The sequence below is a fragment of the Suillus plorans genome (assembly GCF_016647745.1).
Source record: "Suillus plorans strain S12 chromosome Unknown HD556scaffold_6, whole genome shotgun sequence".
NCBI lineage: Eukaryota > Fungi > Basidiomycota > Agaricomycetes > Boletales > Suillaceae > Suillus > Suillus plorans.
Window position 1 is genome coordinate 362,971 of NW_024537390.1, and position 16,198 is coordinate 379,168.

The 16,198-nt window shown below is 48.8% G+C and overlaps 7 protein-coding genes across 7 annotated transcripts; 4 read left to right on the forward strand and 3 right to left on the reverse strand.

The window, feature by feature from the left end:
- The first annotated feature begins 107 nt into the window (after positions 1 to 107).
- Positions 108 to 2,697, forward strand: HD556DRAFT_1335026 (uncharacterized protein). The gene is made up of 11 exons (XM_041301864.1): positions 108 to 206; positions 257 to 511; positions 562 to 925; positions 993 to 1,236; positions 1,293 to 1,324; positions 1,374 to 1,425; positions 1,519 to 1,752; positions 1,810 to 1,976; positions 2,032 to 2,134; positions 2,220 to 2,413; positions 2,467 to 2,697. The coding sequence occupies exons 1-11, from the start codon at positions 160 to 162 to the stop codon at positions 2,515 to 2,517; spliced, it is 1,743 nt and encodes a 580-aa protein (XP_041165295.1). The 5' UTR covers positions 108 to 159; the 3' UTR covers positions 2,518 to 2,697.
- A 365-nt stretch (positions 2,698 to 3,062) lies between these two features.
- On the reverse strand, positions 3,063 to 4,528 carry HD556DRAFT_1304287 (uncharacterized protein; the record flags this gene model as incomplete). The annotated part of the gene is made up of 5 exons (XM_041299665.1): positions 3,063 to 3,532; positions 3,589 to 3,979; positions 4,031 to 4,159; positions 4,212 to 4,301; positions 4,349 to 4,528. The coding sequence occupies 5 exons, from the start codon at positions 4,526 to 4,528 to the stop codon at positions 3,063 to 3,065; spliced, it is 1,260 nt and encodes a 419-aa protein (XP_041165296.1).
- Positions 4,529 to 4,918: 390 nt separating this feature from the next.
- Positions 4,919 to 6,666, reverse strand: HD556DRAFT_1304288 (pyridoxal phosphate-dependent transferase; the record flags this gene model as incomplete). Its single annotated transcript, XM_041299666.1, has 3 exons — positions 4,919 to 5,964; positions 6,211 to 6,382; positions 6,451 to 6,666. The coding sequence occupies 3 exons, from the start codon at positions 6,664 to 6,666 to the stop codon at positions 4,919 to 4,921; spliced, it is 1,434 nt and encodes a 477-aa protein (XP_041165297.1).
- A 237-nt stretch (positions 6,667 to 6,903) lies between these two features.
- HD556DRAFT_1228366 (WD40 repeat-like protein) lies at positions 6,904 to 8,892 on the forward strand (the record flags this gene model as incomplete). The annotated part of the gene is made up of 6 exons (XM_041297217.1): positions 6,904 to 7,246; positions 7,304 to 7,413; positions 7,465 to 7,824; positions 7,884 to 8,320; positions 8,370 to 8,530; positions 8,588 to 8,892. 6 exons carry the CDS (start codon positions 6,904 to 6,906, stop codon positions 8,890 to 8,892), a joined length of 1,716 nt encoding a protein of 571 aa, XP_041165298.1.
- A 296-nt stretch (positions 8,893 to 9,188) lies between these two features.
- On the forward strand, positions 9,189 to 12,723 carry HD556DRAFT_799416 (Metallo-dependent phosphatase-like protein). The gene is made up of 16 exons (XM_041311665.1): positions 9,189 to 9,342; positions 9,396 to 9,526; positions 9,576 to 9,739; positions 9,790 to 9,886; positions 10,004 to 10,121; positions 10,190 to 10,364; positions 10,490 to 10,675; positions 10,783 to 10,951; positions 11,016 to 11,126; positions 11,203 to 11,531; positions 11,656 to 11,737; positions 11,792 to 11,866; positions 11,926 to 12,108; positions 12,163 to 12,266; positions 12,324 to 12,468; positions 12,525 to 12,723. Exons 1-16 carry the CDS (start codon positions 9,300 to 9,302, stop codon positions 12,543 to 12,545), a joined length of 2,133 nt encoding a protein of 710 aa, XP_041165299.1. The 5' UTR covers positions 9,189 to 9,299; the 3' UTR covers positions 12,546 to 12,723.
- A 177-nt stretch (positions 12,724 to 12,900) lies between these two features.
- On the forward strand, positions 12,901 to 14,280 carry HD556DRAFT_1494144 (uncharacterized protein; the record flags this gene model as incomplete). The annotated part of the gene is made up of 3 exons (XM_041308851.1): positions 12,901 to 13,322; positions 13,400 to 13,454; positions 13,507 to 14,280. The coding sequence occupies 3 exons, from the start codon at positions 12,901 to 12,903 to the stop codon at positions 13,948 to 13,950; spliced, it is 921 nt and encodes a 306-aa protein (XP_041165300.1). The 3' UTR covers positions 13,951 to 14,280.
- Positions 14,034 to 14,779, reverse strand: HD556DRAFT_1228202 (nucleophile aminohydrolase; the record flags this gene model as incomplete). Its single annotated transcript, XM_041297206.1, has 3 exons — positions 14,034 to 14,181; positions 14,285 to 14,570; positions 14,629 to 14,779. 3 exons carry the CDS (start codon positions 14,777 to 14,779, stop codon positions 14,034 to 14,036), a joined length of 585 nt encoding a protein of 194 aa, XP_041165301.1.
- Positions 14,780 to 16,198: the final 1,419 nt, after the last annotated feature.

Consider the following 16,198-nt stretch of genomic DNA (forward strand, 5'->3'; position numbering starts at 1 on the left):
TAGCTACCTCATGTGTTCTAGATTCAGATATAAGTACCGTTAATTATGTAATGTACCGTAAATTTCTTGCCTGTTATAGCGTTGTGGCGATGCGATAAGCAAAATAAGTCATTCTTGTATTTCTTTAGTGCACAACGACAGAGCCTGGAAAGTTGCACGATGACCAGTACGTCCTTCCCTCCGGGAACCGCACCCGTAAAACAACAGTAGGTTTTTTCGGCTTCTCACTACCTTTGAAATGGTTCACCGTCCGTAGATTCCTATTGTCCCCTGCTACTCTTCCTACGGTTGATGATGACGCAGCGGAAGGTTCAACAGCTCACACTGGAACATCACGCGTAGATGCGGTAGATGCAGACCCAAGGGGCACGGGTGGCCGCAAAAAGTGGACCAAGGCACAAAAGAAAGAAAAGCGTGGTGCCAATAAGGGCCGCAAGTTTGGCAAGGTACACGATCAACTTGAGCTATGCTGGAGAGTCGCCAATGGGAAAATATGCGAACATGGAGATGAGTCCGTGTTTTTGTTCTGCCATCTCTCTGGATATCTCTTATACTGTGTAGATGTCGCTTTACGCATGACATCGACGCGTATCTGGCAGCCAAACCAAGGGACATTCGATTCCCTTCAATTACGACAATATCAGATGTTCCTCCTTTTATCACGGGCACGGAGGAAGATGATTCTACTATGGCTGACGATAATCTTTCTTCGCTGGAACGACACACATCATGTCCCTCCTTTGCAGAATCGGGAGTCTGTCGTCTAGGACTCAAGTGTCGTTTTCTAGGAGCTCACGCCAAGCGTGATTTCAGCGGGGTAATAACGCTCGTCAAAGATGAGGAGAAGATGGCTCAGACAGCGCTGAGCGCCACCGAACTCAATTTTGTCAGTGCAGATACCTTGAAGCTACTTAGGTCCAAGAAGGTTAGATCCTCCTGTCGACCCCTCAGACACCATTCTGCACACCTTTTGATCGCTACTTGCATTGCAGTATCCTATGCCAATAACCGACGCATACCTCAAAGAACTGGAGGCTGCTAAAGGAGACTCCAATGGACCGGAAGGATATGTGGCTGTCGGTGAAGATAACGTGGTCACGGATGATCCTCCATCTATTTCGTCAGAACTCGTTGCAAAGCGCACTGGAAATTCTGATCCCAGTGCTCAGGCTGATACTCCAGATGTTCTGATCCGCGTACAAGAGAAACGAAGGCTGAACTGGAGTGGTAAATCATGTATGATAATCTCTTCGTAATGAATTAAAACAAATTAACCGAATACTTATGGTCAGATCTCGCGCCGTTAACAACGGTCGGCAACTTGGTACGAATATCGCTGCCCAAACAATAAACCAGTTGACCAAGTATCTCAGCCATTCAGACGCCTATGTATGACACTTGGAGCGGATATAACATGTGGCGAAAGTGCGTTATTACTTCTTGTCACTTTTCTCCTCTCGTTCACATAATCTCTCACGTCATTCAATTTCGTGCACTGATATTGCAATCCTCATTCAGTGGGCCTTGCGACCTCATTTCTCACCGCTTCTGCGTCCGAATTCTCGCTCGTTCGGCGGCATCCATCGGAGACCATGTTCGGAGTTCAGCTTGCAGGAAATAAACCCAGCACATTAGTTCCAACTGCCGAAGTACTCGGACGCGAATTTGGTGATTCAGGAGGTATAGACTTCGTCGATGTGAACTGTGGATGTCCGATCGATCTTGTCTTCAAAAGCGGAAGCGGGAGTGCTTGTGAGTTCTCTGGCATGTCGCCTCCAGGAACGATAATAAATATAATTGGATCCGTAGTACTGGATGCACCAGCAAAACTGGGCAAAATTGTCACTGGGATGTCCAGGGCGTTGGGCGAAATTCCGGTCACAATAAAGCTACGGACAGGTGTCAAGGACGGTCGTAATAATGCACATAAGATCATGCTACGCGCTGCCACGGATTGGGGGATTGGTTGTATCACAGTGTGTCGCCATTATTTTCCCTTGATACCTTGTCAGTTCATGCGACAGAGAATAGCTTCATGGCCGCACACGCCAGCAACGGTATACGAAATTGGCTGATTGGGAGTACATAAAACAATGCGTTGATGCTGTGCGGGCTCAAGAGGCAGATAAGGGCCGTAAGTTCCATCCACTTCACTTGCCTCTACCATTCTGACGGTTGCCTGTCGGTTTTGACGCAACACCTACGGTACATTCATCCAGTATCTCCGATTCCCATTTTCGGTGGTGGCGATTGCTTCTCATCGCATGATTACTGGACCAATGTTTCATCCACTGGCGTGGACGGAGTCATGATTGGACGGGGAGCACTTATCAAACCATGGATTTTCACGGAAGTGAAGGAGCACCGAGAATGGGATATCAGCTCGAGGGAGCGATTGCAGTTAATTGGCAAGGTAATCTTCCATTTCCTTCCTCTATATCCGACCTGGCTCATATTTTCAAACAGTTCACTGAATTTGGATTGAGGTTTGTCTTCTGTTCAATTCAAAGACAATAGCTAGCTAAGTCTGCATCTTCAGTCACTTCGGTACAGACACAACAGGCGTGAACACGACACGCCGATTCCTCTGTGAAGCGCTTTCATTTCAATACCGTTATGTTCCTATCGGGCTACTCGAACGACTCCCGGCCAAGATCAACGACCGAGCGCCAACATTCAAAGGGAGAGACGAATTAGGCGTGTGCTTTATCTGTCTTGTGGGGACTGAAAATTAATGTTTATAATGAGTAGAAACACTCCTCGCAAGTCCGAATAGCAAGGATTGGGTCAAAATCTCGGAAATGTTCCTCGGTCCTGCGCCCGAATCGTGGTCGTTTACACCGAAGCACAAGAGCAATGCGCACGGTGAAGAGAGCCAGGGTTGATAATCTTTCGTAGAACAAAATGGGAGCTCCTCGAGAAGTAATTTCCCAAGTCATTGGGCTGTACAATCTACCTCTGCCATAGTCCCTTCTAGGCAGACCTTAGTCGAATGAAGATAGTCATTCCTGCTCTCTATTAAGCCTCTGCTCTCTTTGCCATACATATGTGCAAGGTCTTGACTACTCAGAAAAGGGGGCAGCTTCCAGCTTACTGTGTTTTCTTCGTCTCTCATTCTCCGCCCGAATCTCCCTCTCCATATCATCCAGAAGTTTCTTCTTTTCTTCATCTTCCCACCCGCCCTCGGCCTTCCACTTTTGGGGCATGTGCATATGCACGCCCATGTGCGCCTTAACGGCACCCGACCACCCGCCCTCACTTGGTTCCCTTATCGCCCTGTCCACTAGCAGTTGCCTCGGGGTCATGAGCTCTCGGATATGTGCAGGCGGTGCGCTTCGCCGGCGTTTAAGGGTGGTAGCAGTAACTTCACCAGAGCATTCACGCTGTCTTTGACTCGTTTTGTTTGTCACCTTGTCTCTGCGTGCTTGTTTGCCTTGCAGTACGAGTCCAGCGGGTGGTGTAGCACGATACCGTGAGATATCGCGCATCATGCACTCCTTCAGTTCAGCCTGGCGCTTGAGGAGGGGCTCATCTGACTTACCATACGTTGTTAACGTTATCAACTGCCCAGATAAATGCACAGCTCACCCCACTGAGATTTTGCCTCTCCCGTGTACACTGGGGTCCACGACAGGCGCTCCTCACGAAGCAATTGAACAACCTCCTCTGCAGAACGGTTGGCATGGTCCCCCAACATCTTGCCCTTCATGTGCCGAGCCGCACCCACCGTGACAGCCTGGCCTCGTGCACTCTTGAGTAACGCGTACTCGAAGAGACTCTCATACCGTAAGTCATGTGCCCAGCTCTTCAATGTTTCCCGTTGCTCCCATCGACGCTCGCGCGCGCGACGTCGGCGCACGATCATTCCACTTATGTGAGCAGGCTGGGGAATTAGGCGAGGAAGAAGTTTGTTGTCAAACGAAGGACGGATGAAGGAGCCTTTGAAGATAGGACGACTGCGGAGCTTGGCTTCCCAATTCTAATCGAGTTCTGTGAGTAGATAATGAAGCATGGACACTAGGATACGTACGAATGCTTCTAGTATACGCATTTTCCAAGCAGTCTTCTCGCGCTTGGAGGCAATCATTCTTTCATACCGGCTTAAAACGTTCTGAAATCTGATATCACCTTGCTTCGCGCGCTTGAAAGATTCTAACCACTGTATTTCCTTTGCATCATGCCAATGATGACGATTGGGAGAATCGCAATACCTTGTATCCCATTACGAGTTGCTCTTTCGCAGAATGCGCCTTCACAACGTGCTGGTTCTTCCTGAACATCATTCGCACACGAAACCGGATCTGTACTTCATGTTAGACATCACAGGCTGAAAAAGCATATTGCTCACGTTTTCCCCTGGTGCATGTCTGAGCAAACCCCGGTACAGTGACCAGAGGGTTGGAACACGATGAGCAGAGAGTTCATAGAATGGAGCTCTTGGACGAACACGCTTGAGAGGAGAGATGACGGAGGCTATGTGAACACGGTGGGCGGCGGAACATGGGAGTGGAATTGGAACCACTGACATCAAGATTCAACCTGACGGTAAAACTTTCCGCTCAAAAAGTTGGTGTTCTTGGCAGGAATGTCACGGTCTCTGGTTGAGTTTATTCCTCCCCACAGTACGAGCAATTCAGGGGGTCCGCCCAAGTGATGTGATGTGCAAATATGATATGATAAACACATTGGTTTGTGCCGTGTTTGGGTGGCGTACTATTACCCAAGTAGCACCAGGCCATAAAATGATGAGCCAGACATATGCATGAACGTTAATATATACCTATTGGTATCCGAGTGTACACATGAAAACAGATAGTAGTACTACAAAGCAATCGCAACAAAGTCAGCAATGACGTCTAGGTCTAGCCTAACGAACGTTTAAAGCCGTTGGTTAATAATGCAGTCGTAGGGTTCGAGATCACTGGTACTTCGCGCAAAATTCGCGGTGGAACTCCTCTAACTTCCCGACATATTCGTCCACGCCAGGACACAAGCAGGTAAGGCGGTAATGGTACTCTCCTTCCTTCTGCCCAAATCCACTGCCTGGCACGACGCAGATGCCCGTTGCATCCAGAAGCGCAAGTGCATAGAATGCATCTGGTTCCTTGCCAGCAGTCTGTGCGGCAGCTATCGCTTTTTCTGAGAGCGTGATCTTGGGGTAAAGGTATAAAGCTCCAGGGGAATCAACGCATGAGACACCAGGTAGGTTGTTTAGGCGTCCTGCCATGAGCTTGGTGCGCTGCGCAAGTACCTTGTGGATTCGCGTTGTCTCCTCTCTCCACAACGCGTAGCTTTCGTCGCCTTCCTTGGGGGGTCGCACAAGGGAGTCCACACCAATTTGCCCCTGGAGCGGAGGGCAAAGGCCAACGCTCACCATTTTGTACATCATTGCGCGCACGTCATCAGGGATGTTATGGCACTCGAAGTAACCACCACGCCGCCCACATTCCCCTGTTACACCTTTGCTGATGCTATGGAAGGATACCAGTGGAACTGGCGAGCCCAGGTCGCAGACAACCTTCTTGAATGACGTGAATGGATATTCGGCTGCACGGTGCAGGTTACTCTGGTAGACTTCATCCGCGAGGAGCACAAGTCCATGCTCTGCGCATAAATTCACCACCTCCCTCTGTGTCTCGTCCTTCAACAATGCGCCCGTTGGATTTCCAGGGTTAATGATAACAAGTGCTTTGGGGTCAACGCCATCTTCTTTTGCCTTTTTGAGTGCAGCCTTGATTTCGTCAATTGACGTCGACCACTCATGTGCCTCATCAAGATGATACGGAATCGGCACGCCCGAAAATTGCGCCAGTGTCGCTGTATATAAAGGGTACTGCGGGATCGGGATGAGGATACCAGATTTGTGCTGTTCCGAGATAAGCAAAGAAATCAGAAGCGAAACGCCCGCAGAAGCGCCGCCCGTCAGAAAGATGTTGTCTGGTGAGGATGGATGGCCGTCGCGTTCTGTGATTATGCATCAGTTAGGTAAAAAGAAATATTCAACCCTGAGAGTATCACGACTCATAGTAAGGCTGACGCTGCGCCCTCTCGCGAGTGCAGAATGATAGATACACTAATCCAAACCAATGCGAGTTGTGACTTCCTCGAGAAATCAACAGAACTCGGCTGGACGGATCGACTTGGCACGTGGTGAATAAAAGGTCCAGTGACGTTGCCGTCAGACCTAATGGCACTGATTTAGCTACTCACCCTGAATAAATTTCGCGACATTCTGACGAATGAGAGGGACACCCTGGGAATGCGAATATGCACCGATGGAGCCAATTTCGTCGTACAATTCCTTCGCACGGGCAATGACATCTTGTGGAAACGCATTGGGCGCAAGTTGGCTCAGCTGTGGCCACTCCATGAGTGCAGCAACCTATTACAGTTGTGAGAAATACTTTCGGCACCTCTGCAACTTTGAGGTAAATATAAAATAAAGCTAACCTGCCGATTAAAGGTAATGGGAGGTTGGTCAAGCCCCTTCTGTTGGGGGTTTCCGATGTTCGAAGAGATAACTCGATCAAATGGCAGACCGCTGTCCTGACCCTTCTCCTTAAGCACGACACGATATTCCTCTGCCTTTATTGCCAGCTCGCCGCGCACGGCATACTGCACGTTGCGAACGGCAGGGTTGAGAGAATCGACAGTAAGAGATCGCATGGTGGTTCTTGCCCAAGAGTGTGCCGGTAGATGAAAGGACGATAAAGATCTGAACCTTACAGGCGCCTGGATCATCGGACTTTTCTTTACAGGGCTACTTTGGGGCTACTGAGAGAGTGGAGTTGGAGACCCATATATGGTAACCAGGTCAGTTCAGTCTCACGTGACCCGGTACACTCCGCTTCCAGATTTTTTTGGTCGGCAGTATGTAGGGAGCTCAATCTGCAAGACTAGATTATGCCAGACTCTTTCTTCGCCTCGACAAAAAATAGGAAGCGGAAGCGGTCTGTCAGCACAGCCGAGGGAGCTAGGGGAGCAAAGAAAATCCTGCGCAAGGGCAAATCTAGTTCTCAGGACACAAAACTTACCAATGCAAGCGCAAGGAGGGGAGTGAGGGGAGCCGTAGATGAAGAATTGAACTCGGACAGAACAGATTCGGAGGATGGCGGAATAGATGACATCGACTTGCGCGCGGATGTCCAGCTCGAGACCAGCGGTGATGAAGATGAACAGGAAACCCCTGCGGAAAAGCGATTACGATTGGCGAAGCTCTACCTGGAAAGTGTGAAGGATGGTCTAGGTGAGTATAGTTGTACTGAATTTGTGTTCTGAGTTTGCTCAATGTTATGGAAATAAGCTGAGGGAGAATTCGATGCTGCTGAAATCGACAGAGAGCTAATATCAGAACGACTGCGACAAGACGTCCTGGAGCATTCTGGCAAAGTTCACTTATTCGTGGCAGACTTTGTTTGTATTTTTTGTCTTCGGTGATGGTCTGGCTGACGTAGTTTTTGACAGTATGATTTTACCTCGACGTCACCCCTACGATGCAGAGGTCACCGTTTCTCTGTTACTTCTGCGGTTGCATCGAATGATGCCCAGTTTCTATACACGTCAGGGAAAGAGGGAACCATCAATAAGTGGTCTCTGCAGTCTGGGAAAAAGATTGCGACGTTCTATAAACAGCGCGTTTCCAAAGGCAAAGAGAAGGCGCTCCCTCAAGATATTCAAGGACACACAGACGAGATCCTCTCTCTCGCCGTAAGTTGCGATGGTCGATACCTCGCCAGTGGATCTAAAGATCGGAGAGTGGGCGTGTGGGATGTAGAGAAGGATGAATGGGTAAAAGGTTTTGGGGGACACAAGGATTCGGTCTCAGTATGTATGTCTTATGTGCATAATGTATACAATGCTAACATTTTATTTGTATCCTCTAGAGCGTTGCATTCCGGAAAGGCACACAACAATTGTACACTGGCTCATTTGATCGGACTGTCAAGCTATTCGATCTCTCGGTAATGGGATATGTAGAAACGCTATTTGGACACCAAGATAGTATTCTCTGCCTTGATGCGCTCCGAGGAGAGAGTGCTGTCACTGCTGGAGCAAGAGATCGAACGATTCGATTCTGGAAAATTGCAGATGAGAGTCAGCTGGTCTTTCGTGGCGGTGGAAAAAGTGCAATACGGGAATTGCTTGAAGGAGGTGTATTCGAAGGCCACGAAGATGAGGAACATGTGAATGGGGTGGAGGTTGATGGTCCAAAATCAAACAAAGGTAAGGAAAGGATGAAGGAGAAAAAATATGCGGAAGGGAGTATCGAGTGTGTCGCAATGATTGATGAAACTACGTTTGTGAGCGGGGGAGATACTGGGTATGTTGCTCGGCATCCTATGAATTATACCACTGAATACCGCCTGAAGCTCGATATGTCTTTGGAACACCCAAAAGAAAAAACCTGTTTACACACAGACACTGTGCCATGGGTTGCACGAAATACAGTCCTCAACCGAGGGACTTGTACGAACACCCCGCTGGATAACGGCCGTTGCATCACTACGCTATTCCGACATGTTTGTTTCTGGTAAGTCCATTCCTTTTCATTGTCATAAACAGCGACGTTGCTCAGTTCAACTCCAAGGTTCGTGGGATGGTGATGTGCGGTTTTGGAAGCTCGACCAAAAACTCAGATCGTTTTCACTGGTTGGCTCAATACCTGCGCCCGGTGTAGTTAACTCCCTGCAACTTCTCGTCTTACCCAAAGGTGCATTGGATAATGCTTCTTGGAGAGAAAAAGAGCAACTGCCTCCCACCAAGAGTTCAGTTCAACCTGCATTATTAGTTGTGGGATTAGGACAGGAGCATCGATTGGGACGGTGGCTGAGCGTGAAGGGGGAGGGAGTTGCGAATGCGACAACAGTTCACATCATATATCCTCGGACATAGACGACGCCGAACCTTTAGGGCCTTGATGTTAACATTATCGCCTGTAAAATGAGACCTTAGGTCTTTCTAGTCTGGTACATTCCAGACTCTACGGAGTAGAGTGGGTTTTGTGGGATGAGATCAGTTATTAGGCACTTGTATGAAAAAAATGCAACGGGGAGAACTCTTTCCACTCAAGAAAGCAGATTTTAGCCAATCAGCGCTCGGGTGTAAGCGAGTCGAGGGCGCTGTTAAGTACGATAAATGCTCAGGGGCTAAAATCAAGCAGCGTCGTGACGGCGTGACAAACCACGCGACGCGACGCGTCCAACTGCTTTACTTGCATGTTGTTCTCGTCGACTGACACGATACATACACAAGTCTCCTGACGCAGACGTCGACATTTCAACGACTTCATCCTTTACACCATGTCAGACAACGAGGCACCACCGCCGACAATCCGCAGTGCCTGTACGCTCGTCTCACTAGCATAGCCCGCTCATTCACTCACAGCATTGAGCCAGACCAGGAGGACATCATAAGGATATTGGTTGCAACAGACAATCACATTGGATATCTTGAGCGCGACCCAATTCGTGGTCAGGACTCTATCAACACATTCAAGGAAATTCTTCAGCTTGCTGTCAAGCACGATGTCCGTGTTATCCCTCATAATTCATCTCTTTTCCTGAAAATGTCTACAGGTCGATATGATTTTACTCGGCGGCGATCTATTTCATGAAAACCGCCCGTCACGCGACTGCTTATACCAGGTTATGGCACTTCTCCGGGAGTACACATTTGGTGACAAGCCTGTTCAACTTGAGCTTCTTAGCAATCCAGATGACGGGCGAGCAGAGGGATACAGGTGCGTTCGAATTTTCTTCATCTCTTTGAATGAATAACCACGGCCTTCAGCTTCCCAGCGGTTAACTACGAAGACTCAAATCTCAACATTGCCATTCCCGTCTTCAGCATTCACGGTAACCACGATGATCCACAAGGTGCTGGGCCTGTAAGCCGCATTCCTTGCCATAGATTCTTACCATTCAGAACCTAGCCCTCCCTCGTTACCTTTGCGCTTATCCTATCCTTCGCCTCTCACATCTGAGCACTGATTTACATTTAACAGGAAGGTGCTCTATGTGCGCTCGATGTACTCTCTGTATCGGGGCTCATAAACTACATGGGCAAGTTCGACCTCCCACTATCCAGCGCGTCAAACCCGAACCCTGTAGAAAGTGATTCAGGTATGCTCATGTTCTGCGTGTGCGGTGACTCGACGCTGATGTTTGTTTTCCTCGCCTTTGTTTCTAAGGTATATCTATCCGCCCCGTTCTCCTTCGCAAGGGTCAAACCCGCCTTGGACTGTATGGAGTTGGCAATGTCAAAGATGCACGCATGCACTTCGAACTCCGCAGCAATCGTGTGCGGATGTACATGCCTAGCGACAAGGAAGATTGGTTTAACGTCCTTGTGGTGCACCAAAACCGGTACGCGAATATTGTCCCCTGCCCAAGCATCCTACCTAGTCCATCATTTCGCACGTCTTTACTCTTGCGTATTCGTTTCCCTGCACTCTTCCGTTCCTCAAACTAATAATCAATACCATCGGTAGTGTTCCCCACCCTCCAACTCCAGCTGTACCAGAAGGCCTCTTCGACGACTGTATCGACCTCGTCGTCTGGGGCCATGAGCACGACTGCCGTATCGTGCCTGAGCCTGTCGCTGGCCGTCCATACCATATCACGCAGCCTGGGTCAAGTGTAGCTACAAGTTTGGGCGAGGGCGAGGGATTGGAGAAGTGAGTGTCAGCTTTCCAGATTTCTTTCTTTTGACTCACCGTCTTACCATCACCTTCCGTATCTGATGTGCCTTTGGTTCTCGAACATAATGAATTTTGTGACAAAGGCACGTTGCCCTGCTCCAGATCCATAACAAAGAATTTGAACTTAAACCTCTTCCTTTGCGTACCGTACGTCCGTTTATGTTGGGCGACATTTTTCTCGCGGAGGCGGCAGAAGAAGAGGGGTTCGATGTGAGCGACCAAATTGCTGTTGGGAAGTTTTTGAGAGCAAGGGTGGGTCCCTTTTCGTTTTCACTTAGGCCTGGCGTGTAGGTTGCTGACTCACTGTACAATTTAGGTAAACGCTCTCATTGACCAAGCGAACCAGTTATGGGACGAGCGCAATGCGCACGCGGTGGAAGAAGGTGAAGAGGAGCTCCCACGTATGCTGCCGCTTGTACGGCTCAAGGTCCGTTGATCTATCCTTCTACATAGTGTGATACAGAATATGCAGACCGCACCCATACTGACACTACTATTGGTAGGTCGACACCACTAACGTCCCTGCAATGTCCAATCCCATCCGATTCGGACAAGAGTTCACTGGGAGAATTGCAAACCCACGCGACGTGCTTTCTTTCCACCGATCCAAAGCCCGCTCCGCTGCCTCCCGTACCGCGACCTCTGCGGACCAGCCCGAACTATCCATTGACGATCCAGACCTTACGACGAGCGAAAAATTGGCGAAAGTTCGCGTGCAAACATTGGTACAAGAGTATTTGGCGGCGCAAGAGCTGCAGGTCCTCGGTGAAGCGGGTATGAATGAGGCAATTAGAATGTTTGTAGAAAAGGATGATGGGTGGGCTATACATACGTGAGTGTTGCTTTGCGTTTTCGGGATTTTTTATCAGAGGCCTGATGATGTCACGAATATTCTGATGTCGTCACTCTCTTTGTCCTACTTCGATTCATCGTGCTAATATTGTGAGCTCATGTAGACATGTCTCGAATGCTCTACGCGCGCTCATGAAAGGCGTACAGGAGAATGGAGAGGTAGATGAGGAAGAGCTAGATGACGTTGTACGTTCTAGGCTTCATTTTAATTTTTTACTGAATTCAAGCTGCTTTATGTAGCTCGTCAAACTTAAGGAGCAGCACAACCATGAGTACCTAGAAAAAGCAAGGACGGGGAAGACAGCCAAGGGAAAGGTGTGTTCGACGTTGGCCCCACCCACCCCGTGAAACTTGCACCTCATACCATAATGTAGGGCAAAGAAAAAGCCTCCGCCCAAGCGGACTCCGACGCCGACTCGATGCTCATGGAAGTCGATGGCGGGGAAGATGGTGGGTCAGATTTTGACGAACCCATACCCCCTCCGAAAAAGAAGAAGGCTGCACCCGTGAAAAAGGCTGCACCAGCAAAGAAAGGGAGAGGAAAGAAGGCTGTTGCTGTGAGTTTACAAACTATGATACGGTACACGGGGCGCTGACTGGAATCACCGCAGAGTGAATCTGAGGAAGTCATGGAATTAGATGAAGATGACGATGAGGAGGAAGACGAAGCACCACCAAAAGTTACCAAGAAGACAAATCGTGCTGCAGTATTGAGGTTGGTTCCGGCTATGTTCTGACTCCCACCATACATGCTAAAACTGCCCAACTCTAGTCAACCCGCAAAGAAAACTCTTGCGAAGAAGACAGGTACGAAAGGGAAGGCGTCGTCAGGACAGGGCACATTGAGTTTCGCGCCGTCAGGGCGGTCCTCTACACGGGCCGCAGCGACACGGGCAAAGGGCAAAATGGCCAATGTGGTAAGTTACATTGTAGTATTTTTCAGGGTTTACTCGATTGACTCTGTGATTTGTAGGTTGAGCTAGATAGTGATTGATTTCGCGGTTCCACATGTTTTGTGGTCTCAGGCCAATTTCAGGCTGAATACACTAGGATTACCGAATCTGGGCACACAGGTGCAACTGGGGTTATCTACCAGGGACAAGATGAGCGGCCATAAGTTTAAGCTGCTGATTACTTCTCGGAATGAAAATTCTACCCCATTCGCTCATGAAAGTACTGGTTTGCCTACTTTGATTCTGCGAGGCGCGTAAGGTTTTGCCTTTTCAAAGGCTCCGTTCCCAGTGACTAACAACTCCCACACTGTGATATCCGATTGCCGATAGGCTCAAGCCCAGCTACCGTTCATTCGTTTCATTCAGCCTGAACGTGCCCAGAGTCTGAAAGTCCCAATGCATGCGACTCTAGACGATCTGCCGCATGAGATCTTACTCCTCATAATCGCATACACACTCTCCTTTGGATCCGTCCCAAGCAACATCCTGTGTGTCAACCACCAGTTTCACAACGCTGGCGTGGAATGGCTTTATAGGAACTTGTACTTTCGCTCTCCAGAGCAACTAAGGCTTTTTGCGCAGATGGGGGAGAACGCGAAGGTGGCGCTGCGCTCGGTGACGGTCGACCTAACAGGCAAGTTTACGAGATCAGACGTCTGGCAGCATCTTCGTGAGGCGTTGTGCAGGTGTCGCGATCGTACTGAGAAACTGGGGCAAGGGCAGAAGCAGATCCCATTGGAGGTTCTTTGTCTGAGACTCCATTCATACTCACGGGATACAAGCCACCATGTGTTCGAAGAGGCACTGTCTGTTGCCAAGTGAGTAAATAATGTGGATGTCTTCCCAGAGGTGCATCGCCCTAATACAATGTTGCTGCCGAAATTGTATTCTCTAGTCCCCGCGTATTTCGGTGGACCGGACCTGACCCTGATCACCACTTTTCCACCGCAGTGCGTGCATTCTAAAAATGTTGGGTGAAGAAGTCTGACGGGAAAATTCAAGATCGTCGCGCCCATAGCAAGCCGCCTGTGTAGAATATTCGGCACCTGGTCAAACATTCAGGATATCACAGTCACTAACATCACTTTCTCCGTTGATTCGGACAATTCAGTGATGCCATTACTCCCAGAGATTCCCAGTCTTCGCACTCTGTACGTAGGTCAGGCAACGTTCCTGAGTGCAGGGTCTGTGGCGGCGGTCTTTTGTGTCAATAGAATGGCGAGCCTGGAGAGGGTGAGGCTTGTGGATACCTACTGTGAGAGTATTTGGGGCTCTAGAATTCGAAGGTCGGATATCGAGAAAGCAGTCCAAATCATTATGTTTCCCCAGGATGTGGTACAGTACGAAGGTGCACTTTCACGGATTCGGAAGATACTTACATGCGAGAAGAAGACGGAGCGTATCATTGGAGGGGACCGAGTAGAGGGTAGTGTCTTTCTGGTTTGAGTTGTAGAGATGGAAATAGAAATATACAGAGACAGAAGGAGATGGCGGTAGCACATTACAGTACACATTGCCAGGGGGGGATATTATATCTCGACTTCTCGAATACCGTCTTTGTCAACTACTTTGACCTTGTATTTGCCTGGATTAACCACCAGACGCTTCGCCACCTCATCGATGCAACGTTTCAGATTAGCAAGACCCTCTTCCAGGGATGCTTCTGGATCATGGTAACTAAATAAAAGTGGTCAGCACACCGTTTTATCAAGTAATAAGAAAGAAGGAACTGAGGAACCGAGATAAAGCATCACAATCACAATAAGGACCAACAACGTACCGGTCAAGCAAACTCAGAGCGAAGTAACTACCATATCCATGCGCAGCAAATGGTACTTCCACCACTGTTCCCAAGTAATCAATCCAATACAAGTTCGGTGTGTGCGAGGACGCGTCATATCCGCCTAGCAGCAAGTTCACTGAGTACGGGTTTCGTGATCTCAGAGATTCCGCTAATGAACGGCGGATCCAGGATGCGGCCGCGGCTGGGCGAAGAGGATACAAATTACGGATTTGGTACAGACGAATATTGCGCTCGACGTATTCAGCGAACTGGACGGTATCACCTGTGTCAAGTTTGCATTTTCAAAAACATTGAAATGGTCATATCAGGTTTGTGCTGACCTGGTTCACCCGAGTACGCCATGAGAAGATGAGGACTGAGCTCCTTGATTTTGTCTTGGTCGATCTGCATCTTGACAATTGATCGGGCTGCAGTAGTGTCGGCGGCTACGATCACGTAGCCCTTGCCAGTTAATGCAAACGACGTTTCCATGTTGTACTTGTGGTGGTTTGAATTAGGGCTTGAGGACGCGTACTTGGAGGACACGACGCGCGTCACCTCCAATTTTTGCCCAATTTGTTAGCCAACTACCTTAGCATTGAAAATGCCAGAAATAATGGTTGCCTTAACGGGTTATCTAACGTACCTAGTACTGGCCCTAGAGGAGGCTTACTAGTTAACCTGTGTCACCTTTTTGTCTAACTGCAAGCGGGCATGCAAGCCCTCCAGATCCCTGAAAATTCTTGCGCTCGACCGGTTCACCGTTTTTTTTACATCTTCGCATGAGGCTATCCGAGTACATCTTTTTCGTGTCCAAGTCGAAAAGACGGCGAGTCTCACAGAACCTCTCACTTGGTCCCCGCGAACTTCCATCCGCCCCTGTTTATGAGGTATGCCACCCTTTTTTCCCCCTCAAAACCGATGCGACGCTGCGATATGCCGGCCGCGTGTCTCGGTATGAGCCATAGCGCTGTATCCTGTTTGCCTTCAATCAGTCACATCCACTTTTGGCAAAAAAAAAATGCGCGAAATGCGGCGTCGCAATATTGATCATTATTCATTGTAAGCAGCGTCAACCATTTGTCAGTTACTTCAGGTCACTCTGGGTTTACTCCCCTCGCATGAGCAAGCGAAGCAGGACCCATATTCTGAATGTCCCTGCAGTTCCCCGCGGTCAGTCACCGAGGGGCCCGGGGACATCTCTGGACACCTTCATCACGGTCAGTCTATTTTCATCTGTTCCCCTCTGTTTCCCTTCGTACATCTGAGCTAATCTCCGACCCTGTGAAATGGGATTAATGGCACTTTGTTTGACTGTAACTAAAGCTTTCCCGCAGGACGGGGAGTCAGTCGTGAGATATTGTTCAAGCTATGTGTGCTGTGTATTAAGCTGTATAATATGCAAGTTTGACGAACGCGCGATGTTGCGGCTTTCCTTGTCCACTGAGGATGAACTCGACCCCGACGTCGCCTCAACATGTGTAAGTGGCGCCCGTAACTCCCGCGTTTCAAACAGACTGAGATCATTCAGCTATCTCTTGACTGACAACAGCACCAGTTCAACCTTGACAAAAAATTGCGTCTTCAATGTCAATCAATATTACAATGCCTGCAAGGGTGCTGCGGTAGATTAGGTTATCTATTATACTCCTGCCAAAGTTAAGACCAATCGATCCTAAATGGAGAACATCTCCATCAGAATCACAGTGCAAGATCAACGGACTTTTCCAAACTGAAATATTAAACCTAAAGCTTGCAATTGAGGGTCTGCTGTTTTCTGTGCATAGCTTATCTGGAAGTCGTGTCATATTACGGATTCACTATCTACCAGTTGTTTACTACCTTACGTTTTGGTACCAACGTCGCTTCGAAACGTTATGTCCTGGTACTCACTGATCGTTGACACTGTAC

Coding starts and splice junctions, on each gene's coding strand:
- HD556DRAFT_1335026 (XM_041301864.1), top strand. CDS start 160: ATGACCAGTACGTCCTTCCCTCCGGGAACCGCACCCGTAAAACAACA. Junction 1,325..1,373: donor TAACAACGGTCGGCAACTTG/GTACGAATATCG, acceptor CAAGTATCTCAG/CCATTCAGACGCCTATGTAT. Junction 2,414..2,466: donor GATTGCAGTTAATTGGCAAG/GTAATCTTCCAT, acceptor ATTTTCAAACAG/TTCACTGAATTTGGATTGAG.
- HD556DRAFT_799416 (XM_041311665.1), top strand. CDS start 9,300: ATGTCAGACAACGAGGCACCACCGCCGACAATCCGCAGTGCCT. Junction 11,532..11,655: donor GATGGGTGGGCTATACATAC/GTGAGTGTTGCT, acceptor GAGCTCATGTAG/ACATGTCTCGAATGCTCTAC. Junction 11,867..11,925: donor GGAAGACAGCCAAGGGAAAG/GTGTGTTCGACG, acceptor ACCATAATGTAG/GGCAAAGAAAAAGCCTCCGC.